A 9,844-nucleotide genomic window follows, 5' to 3' on the forward strand; every position below is an offset into this window, starting at 1 on the left:
CAATAATCTGCTTTAGCAGCTTTTATCTATTTGTAGTTCAACTTTGAATACTGAGAAATGCATTTCTGATTTTCTTCGGTTGGAAGTTTTACGTATTTCGATTGTAGTTTTTGCTTATGTTTTCTAGATTTAGAACTTAGAAGTCCATTCATCTTCTTTCTCGGGCCCCCTCATTGAACAATTTACTTCCCTCTTATATTCATAAGGAATTCGTAGGCCTTGTTGCTCCGGTAGCATCATTTTCAAGTTAGACTTGGACAACCGTTTAACTAGCGTTTCACATCAACCCTATATTCAAGTAACAGCTCTATCTTTTTTTTGCGGACTTCCATACCGCTACTGGTAATGGAATTCCCAGCCATTAACGACGAGAAACTTATTCATTTTATTTAACTTTTATTTCCATATATTATTTGAACGACCATGGAATTGGAGTTGGCGGATCTGGCTAGCCAAACTTTATATAAAGGTTCATAGGTTAAAAATAGACAAAGTGTAATCTTTTCATTTTAATTTTTATGGGGATTGCATTTTATGTAGCGATTAGAAAAGCCCGTGAAAAAACAAAAAAACAAACAAAGGAATGAAGTTCGAATTTTGGAGTGCAAAGATCTACAGAATGGAATCACAATTTCACAACTGAATATGTTCTGTTCTGACATGGGGTTTCTAAATATTGTTACGGCGGTAGTTCCGTTCAATTGGCTACGCCAAACCAATACACCACGATTGAGCCCAGGAAAAATATCGGAAAACACCACCGCGAGAATCGGTCGATCTGGAGAGCCTTTTCGCGTTTGTGAAGCAAGTCTCGAGCTTTGTTGAGATTTTGACTCTGCCCAGTTAGAGTCATGCCTCCAGTGGTTTCTTCCTCGTAGTGTCCTAGGTGTCTTAATTTTCCCTGGACAAAACTGCCATTTGCCTTGGCCACCTCGGATGTTACACTTGCAACCAAAGTGTTCACCCACGCTAACTCCACCAAGGATGCAATAATGAAGAGTGCGCATCCGGCAACAAAAATGTCCATTGTCTAGGGAAAAGGGATAGTTGATGAGGACTTTTCAAGCAGACATGAGTTGAGCTCACCATTACGTACGACACCGGAGGAAAGGTTCTCTGAATAGCCATATATTGAAAAGCTAGTATGAGAAGACACACAGTGCCCAAAGACAACCTAGCTTGACCAGCCTCGGGTTGCATCCAGAACGAGAGCCAAGATAGACTCACCAAAAGGCCAATGGGAATGTACATTCGCATGATAGAGCTACAAACCCGTCGCTTGAAGGTGAAGATCAGTTCCAAGCAAGAGTATTTTCCTGAAACGAAGAACACTCCTCTACGTATAGGTATGCAAGCACATTTGGAAGTCGAAGTTCTACAATGATTGGCAAATTGAGTCATTGAAGGGTTTTTTATCCCATGGGCCAGAAACCTGACAAAAGGAATAATTGGAATAGAATAATTGACTTTGCAAAATAGAACATCCCAGGGTGAAAGGCTGACTGACGTCCAATCTTTATATAGCTCTCTTGTTTGCTCTCACCGTTAGTTGGAATGGAGTCCCAAGCAATTCAAAATGTGGATTCATGGCGTAGTTGATTGATGTGGCTTGATATTTTGTTCTAACTTTATACGCTTTACTCATTCCAGAGCCGCTTGATACTGATTTTCGGCGTTATCTCTGCCCATATACTTAACTAGTAGTTGTATTTGATTTGTGGGGCACTTTTCTGACTCAAGCCATTTGCCAAAAGATTGACAACTTATTTTGTGTAAACTTATGTTTTGAGATTTGAGAACCGCTTAGTAAGACATTCGATTGAATTAAAACGTGAAACAATTGGCTGCGGTGACTTACAGTAGGGTCAGCCTCATGTTGAAAAGGGTATAATTCAATCACGAACCTAAACCCGAAATATTACTTCCCAATTCACGCACCCTACTTCTTTACCAATGGTCGATGCTCTTGCATAATACGTACCTATTGCATATTTTGTAGAACTCTTTGCGCTTTCTGTTGAGATCAACTCCATTTGAGGCAATTCAAGTTCAGGCTCCACCTTCCACGGAATTTCGGGATCCCACACGAAAATGATTTTGCTCTCGTCATTTGACACTATTAAGAATGAAGCAAAGACAGTGATTCTTCCAAGAAAAGCTCGCTTGAGTTTCTCTTCTACATACTTACTGCTTTCGATAACTATGCGGCAAGTTTGAGTGTCGTGGGGAAATCGTTTGAAATTCATGGGACATGTCAAAATCACATAAAGCCTACAAATTCAAAACATGATTTATTTCAATTTAAAAGTAGACATCTCTCTCTTTAGGACACTCTTAAGAGTCCTGCCCTCATTGAACAAGGCACTTTCTTGACACTAAGCGAACGCTTTGGCGACATATATCACAGGTACTTTCACTATGGATGAGACAAAATGTTGAAATATGTGTAGATTAGCGCTAAAGGAATATTTATGATAGTTTGGCCAAGTTTTCCTTCCGAGGCACAACCTTGCTATCGAACCATACTTGCTTTTTGTCTAGCATTTCCACCCCAATTTCAAAAAAGGTCGTCTCAATGCACTTCAGTTATTTTCGGCTTCCATGTTCTTGATATGCAGCAATGACTGGCATTTCCTGACAAATTTAAATTTAGCAAAGCCCCGTTCTTGTGCACTATTTGCTTTTTGTTTGTTTCTATTCATCGGTGAAATTTGATGAATGCACTGTAGTTCCTTCATGAAGTCATTTGAACGCTAACTAGTTTTTTCAAGACGTCAAACCTTTCACGTGACTTACTTGACCATGTAAAGGATGGTTTGGTCTTTGAATTGCCAGGCGTATTCATTAGGAGAGGGCAACGTTTGAAACTTGACACTCCTTGCGTTCTTGAAGAACGTATCTGGTTTCCAGATTTCCCCTACAAGATCCGTGGGTATGTTTCGATAACCCTCTTGCATATTTTCTGGCACTCCAATCCTGGAATCCTTCCAACTTTGAGCCAAGTACAAGTCGCATCCAAATGTCTAAGCTTGGGGGTAAGGCAACTATGACATAATGTAGGAACGAAGAATTGCCTCATGTTGCCTTACCATCGACCTCTCATCGATTGTGTCCAAGTTTGCAACGGTCACGTGTAGTTTAACTTGGGTAGCATTTCCTGAAATTAATAACACAGGCCTATTAAATTCCAGCAATACATTCTCATATGTTGGCTAAGCAAATCAGCTAACTCATTTCAGTCATTTTGCTTCACCACCCGTACCTTCCGTTATAAAACGACAAAGGTGCTCTTGAGGGTTCGAAGTTGTTGAGTCTTCTCCCCTGGGATTCTAATGTTGCTAACGCTGAACCTTTAACGCTCTCTGAATAAAGTAATGAGATCAGTTCCAAATCAAACATGGCGCAGTCGGTATCACTGTATTTTGCCTGTTGCTCTTTTTAAAAGTGAGTCTCGTTTTGAGGACATGGCTACTACAAATACGGCTAAGGCTTCCCACAGGGCCTACAGAGGCCATTTGACGCGAGCAATCACTTCTGTCCGTTCCTTTTTCGACGGTCTTGAAGAAACTCCATCCTCCAATCTCCACGATCGAGCTCTTTTGCTTATTTCACGCGCCGATGAGGCCAAGTCTAAAGCCGAAGCCTCATTGCTGGATCTGTGCGATTCTTCGACTCCACAGGAGTATGAGTTGTTGGAAGAAGAGCTGAGTGCCGCCTCAGCAACCTTGGACGAATTGTCTCAAAATGTCCTCCAAGCTTTTGCTCATACTTTTCCATCCCAAACGACCCCATATGATGGCCCTGCCACCCTGCATCGTTCCCCTCGTATCAATGATGCCTTACGTCCTGAGAAGCTATCAATGGACGCATCTCTGCCTGAATTCAGGGCATAGCGCGAGGCATTTGAACTTTATTCCACGTCCAATCGAATGACTGTCTTACCAATCGTGGAACAACGGGGTTATTTCAAAGCCTGCCTGGACCTCAAACTTCAACAAAGCGTGTCGTTGAAGATCCAAGATTCGTCATCTCTCGAGGACTGCGTGGATATTTTACGTGGGATATTTTTGCAACGTATACCGGTCCTCACCCGCAGATATGAATTTTTCCAATGCCAACAACAACAAGGCGAATTATTCTCCGATTTCTACTTGCGACTTCAACTCCAAGGTAACGAGGCCGATATTATTAATATGTCAGAGGACGATATCTACTCAATGCGAATGATAACGGGTACGACTGACACACGTGTGCGTGAAGAGTTTCTCCGACAAGGCTCCATTTCACGTGAAGGCCTAGTCGCCATAGCCAACTCGTTTGAATCGGCCAATACCATTGAGCAATCCTTTAAAAGATCAGATTCCCCTATTCCACATCTTTCTGCAGTCTCCGCTTATCGAAGGGGCCGCAATAATAAACCTTCTTTCACCTCTTCAAATGCATATCCAACCAACCTATGCCATCGATGTGGGACCAATGACAAGCATGCTAGCGGAGGGGAATGTTTTGCCGAAAATATGACTTGTTTCAGATGCAACAAGAGGGGGCATCTGGCTTCCGTTTGCCACAACAGGAAAATGTCTCGGGGACCTCATACTACCCCATTCAATTCTCGCCCTCGTTCACCCAGGCCATTTAATTCATTTAATAATCACTCTCCCGTACTTTCTCGGTCACACTCTCCTTCGTCTACTAAATCTCGGTCCCCTTCGCCAATGGGACATCCCGAGGTCTCCTGTTCGGTAGTTTCGATCAACGCTCTTTCCCTCCCCAAGTCTCTGAGTACGCCACTCATTAACACCACGATCACCCCGAAACGAGGCAGTGTATTTTCTGCACAGGCGTTGCCAGACACAGGAGCCACGGCCCCAATTATTGCCGAGAATCTGATCAAGCAGAACAACATACCCATTGATAATAATCAATGTTTAATCAAGGCAGCCAATGGTACGGAAATGCGTTGTCTGGGCTCGGTCGATTTATCTGTCGAAGTCGAAGGTCAAATGACTTCTACAACTGCTTTCGTTACTCCAGCCTTGCAAAGTTCGTTTTATTTGTCATGGTTCAATCTCGTCGATTTGAAAATCATACCACATAACTTTCCTAAGCCCATGGTTCAAATAAAGCAACTATTTTTAACCTACCCAAACGATCTCGTCCATGCTGCCCTTCAGCCAATCTTTGTGCAGTTTGACCATGTTTTCAATGAGAGAGACATATTACCACCTATGAAGGGCCCCCCCATGCATATTCACCTCAAGGCGGATGTGAAAATTGTCCCAAAATGTGTTTTAGTCGCTCGGAGAATTCCATTTGCTTTTGTGGCTGATGCAAAGAACGACCTTGAAAGTCAATGCTCAGCAGGTATTATCGAACCTGTTACATGGCCAACACCATGGACTCGCCCCGTAATCTTTATTCCAAAACCAAACGGGAAAGGTATCCGTATGGTGACCGACTATACGTCATTAAATCAATATGTGAGAAGACCTACTCATCCGTTCCCCACTCCATCCGAGATAGCTTCGTCAATTCCCCACACTGCTCGCTACTTCGTCGCACTCGATGCTCGGAAAGGATATTGGCAAATTCCTTTGGACGAAGAGTCTCGCGACCTAACCACTTTCTTAACTCCTTACGGGCGGTTCCGATATTGTCGCGCTCCTATGGGGCTGAATGCCTCTGGAGATGAATATTGTCGGAGAGGGGATGAAGCCCTACGTGACTTGAAAGGAATTCATAAGATTGTGGATGATATCCTCATTCATGCTTCTTCTTTGGACGAGTTGAAGGAGAGACTGTCGGCAGTGCTACAGCGCTGTCAAGAGTATGACATTACCTTATCAAAGGCGAAGATCCAGGTGGGAAACGAGGTCAAATTTGCTGGGTTCGTCATCAATGCTAATGGAGTTCGACCCGATCCAGACAAATCTGCGGCCATTTCTAAATTTCCTAAACCATTGAATATCACTGATCTGAGATCATTCTTTGGTCTGGCCAACCAACTGGGTCAATTTGTTCCCGATTTGGCTCACGTTTTGGAACCTTTGCGCCCACTCCTCCGATCCAAGACTCAATTTCAGTGGCTCCCAGAGCATGATGAGGCGTTCTCCAAGGCAAAAGTGATCCTCTCTGAACCGGAGGGTCCACTATTATCTCACTTCGATCCTTCATTGCCAACGTCCCTTCTCACTGATGCTTCAAGGCTGAAGGGCCTTGGTTTCGCCTTAATCCAGACCTCTACCCAGGGACGCATTCACCTGATTCAATGCGGATCAAGGGCTATCACATTGGCTGAGAGCCGATATGCAGTGTGTGAGCTTGAAGCCCTAGCAATTAAGTGGGCTATTTTGAAGTGCCGTCTGTACCTCGAAGGAATCACATTCAAAGTTCTCACCGATCACAAGCCATTGCTGGGCTTGTTTAACTACTCTGATATATCTGCCATCGAAAATTCACGGCTGCAACGATTAATTAGCACTATATCTGGATTCACGTTCAAAATTGAATGGGTTCCAGGCAAGCAGCATTTGATAGCGGATGCTCTCTCTCGTGCTCCTTTATTCGACCCGTCGTCAAATGCCAGTAATGGTGATGATGAACCATTTGTGAACAACGTACAGGTTTGCCAAATCACGGGAGAATTGGACCAGAATCTAGACTTCATATCAAGGGCTGCCATAGAGGATCCATTCTATGAAGAAGTGGTTCAAACTTTGTTACAAGGCAAGGACCTCCGAGCACTCCCTTCGTCACATCCGGCTTTGGCTTACAAGAATTATTGGGATGAGCTATCTTATGATGAAGATTATCGAGTCATTTTGTACAATGCTCGGGTGGTGGTTCCTTTGGCCGCTCGGAAGACGATCCTAGATGTCCTACATCAATCCCATCAGGGTGTAACAAAGACCAGAGCTGCTGCCCGTGTAAGATACTTTTGGCCAGGAATGAACAACGAGATCGCCCTCCGAATTCAACAATGTCGGTTATGCCAAGAAATTCGCCCCAGTCAACCTATGGAAAAGATTCAGAAATCTGAGTCCTCCAGACCATTCGAAAGCATTTCGGTGGACCTTTTTCAAGCGGCCGGAAAGGAATACATGGTTTTGGTTGATCGGTTTTCAAACTGGCCGGCTGTCTTCCCCTTGAAAGCTCTTGACACTACAGCAATAACAAGGCATCTTTCGGAGTGGTTCTTGGACTGGGGAATTCCAAACAATATTAGGACGGATAATGGCCCGCAATTCCGTTCAGAGTTTTCGAAGTTTTGTCTGACAAATCAAATAAGACATGAGCTTTCCAGCCCCTATAATCCGAGATCAAATGGCCACGCGGAGTCGGCTGTGAAGCAAATGAAGTTTTTAATTCTGAAATCTACATCTTGGCACGAATTTCGTCAAATGTTGCGCGAATTTCGGAATACGCCGAATGTTTCGGGATTCTCTCCAGCTCACTGGATATTCAACCGCCCACAACGGACATGTTTGCCAGCACATCCGACCATATATGCTCGAGTCTCGGATGATCAATATGAGGAAGCCAAGAGAAGAAAATCGGAACAATATGCCAAGAGGGTAACATGGGCCGACAAGCAAAGTCACGACCTTTCGCCGCTCTTGGTTGGCGATGAGGTGTTGATTCAGAACACTCGGACATCAAGATGATGGGATTCAAAGGGATGAGTCTTGTCATCGCTCAGGAACAAACGCTCCTACAAGATTGAATTGGGCGACGGTAGACGGAAGATCGTCGCTTTTTGAACCAAATATGACGATCATCACTAATGAATATTATGTCTCGAAGGGGGAGATGTTGAGTCTTCTCCCCTGGGATTCTAATGTTGCTAACGCTGAACCTTTAACGCTCTCGGAATAAAGTAATGAGATCAGTTCCAAATCAAACAGAAGTAAATAGATGTTGCCATTGGCATATTCAAAATGTGAACACTGTTATTCACGAGAAAAAAGGCTGGCGATAGGAAAATGATCAATACTTATTGGAACGTATGTATCACAAACATCAAAAACATCTCTTTGTCTTGGTTTGCCTCATAGCAAGTTCATGGGACTCAAAAATAGGCTCTTGTATGTAAAAAAAAAACACACTCTAGTAAAAATACTCCTTAAAAAATTGACGCAAATACGTAAACACACTTTTCAACTCAGAAAATCATTAAGAGCAAATTTGTTTTTTTTCTGCTTTCTGGAGTTCTAGCCTCCGTAAAAATACCTTATATGCTTAAAAAAGGACAATAGGGTGTTAACAAGCCCTTGACAGGGAAGGACAACTTGTGACCGGACATCACCTCCGGAAAGGTCAGGTTCCCAACACTGTTGGACACTAACCTTGCCAGCCCGATGGTGAGGGGCTCGGTTTCACATAGAAAATACGTCCAATTTCAAAACCTTATTAGAGAAAATTGGGAGCACACTTGATAAACACTTTTTCAGAAATTATTGAATGTTCTTATTAGACTACTACTCAGATATTTGAGATATGATGGTCCAGTTTTCATCGCTTTTAGCTCAATAACGACAAGTTTGTATCTTATGTTAATCTCAATCTCCAAGATATTGTGCGGATCTTCAATTGCACCAAAAACAAAAAAATAGGTATTTTTTGCATAATCATAATGGTGAAATGATAACGTTGATTAAGGTATAAGTGATATTGCAAATTATTTTCAAGATTCTCCTCATACTTCAAAACAGTGACATATTTTTCATGTTTTTTTTGGACACACAAAAAGGACACAATATTTCTTGAAAACAGCCTTCAGATAGAACCAGAGCATTTTGTGGTTCAATTTGTTGAAAATGCTATCTTTGGAAGCGCCATCGATATCTAACCTTTTGCTCAATGGATTTTTATTCAATTCTTATTAAAAACGCAGCATCCTAGAGATTATTATCAACGTCTATTTATCATGTTTTTATGAATATCATCGAATTACGGGCGTAATTATGCTGGTTTCGTATGCTAATTTAAGCCCGTAATGAAGATGATTTTTTTTACAAAAGTTGTTTCTTTCGTTTTCATAACAACGAAAATCGTTACTAGATGTCTTGGCATTTGAACAATCATTTAACCAGTGTTGTGGGTATCACGGTGACACATGTTTTTTTTTCACTTAACGCTACAAGGAATGCGATACCCGGTACTGTTAAAATGAAAGGCTATAATTCGTTTTTCAATCCTTGTACGAAATTTGGTCAACCATGGAGTTTGAGTTTTAGGCTTGTTCTGCACTTTAAGACAACTCATCAGAATCTAGTTCCGAAGCGATGATAGCGCCCTTTTGAGTGTCCTAAGACAAATATTTTACTAATGCCGAAAACGCTTTTGTCATAATTTAGTTTTACGGTAGATCGCGACGTGGCGGATGCTCAAAAAGACAGAAAATTTTGTATATTTTAAAGTCCGTGAACCGTTATTTTCAGGAAACATATTACATTTAGTGGTATTTATCACTTAAAAGTAAGCATTGAAAACAATCCAAAGAATTCCAAAGTTAATTATGAATGTATACATGCATTCACCTTGTTTTTCTTTACAATTTTTGCCAATACTCAGTATACACGCCTGTGTTTGAGTGGTACCAACCAATAAACCAATTCGAAATGTAACTTACCGTTAGATGCAGGTGGTGACCATTTGAACGACTTCTGTTTAAATGGTAAAATGTTTTCCAATGAAAGAGTCTCGTCGAATTCCCTGACCTCCTTTGTGTGGACAGAACAAAATATTACACCCACAAGTAATCTGAAATTGGTAAAATATATAAAGAAGGGAAAGTGACACAAGGATCATGATAAATTCCAAAGAATTGGCTTTTGCACTTTTT

General features: G+C 42.0%; 1 protein-coding gene across 1 annotated transcript in view; it reads right to left on the reverse strand.

Annotated features, from left to right (window-relative positions):
- Window positions 1-574: 574 nt before the first annotated feature.
- The window catches only part of LOC131891544 (glycine receptor subunit alpha-3-like), a 9,640-nt gene continuing 370 nt past the window's right edge, over window positions 575-9,844 (reverse strand). Inside the window, exons 2-8 of the mRNA XM_059241152.1 lie at window positions 9,632-9,762; window positions 3,090-3,157; window positions 2,797-3,023; window positions 2,189-2,271; window positions 1,982-2,116; window positions 1,087-1,316; window positions 575-1,030 (exon numbers count right to left, since the gene is read on the reverse strand). Of these exons, the coding sequence (XP_059097135.1) occupies window positions 698-1,030; window positions 1,087-1,316; window positions 1,982-2,116; window positions 2,189-2,271; window positions 2,797-3,023; window positions 3,090-3,157; window positions 9,632-9,762 (1,207 nt within the window). The 3' untranslated portion in view covers window positions 575-697. The remainder of the gene's footprint in view (window positions 1,031-1,086; window positions 1,317-1,981; window positions 2,117-2,188; window positions 2,272-2,796; window positions 3,024-3,089; window positions 3,158-9,631; window positions 9,763-9,844) is intronic.

This window comes from Tigriopus californicus, chromosome 12, assembly GCF_007210705.1.
Source record: "Tigriopus californicus strain San Diego chromosome 12, Tcal_SD_v2.1, whole genome shotgun sequence".
Lineage (NCBI taxonomy): Eukaryota > Metazoa > Arthropoda > Copepoda > Harpacticoida > Harpacticidae > Tigriopus > Tigriopus californicus.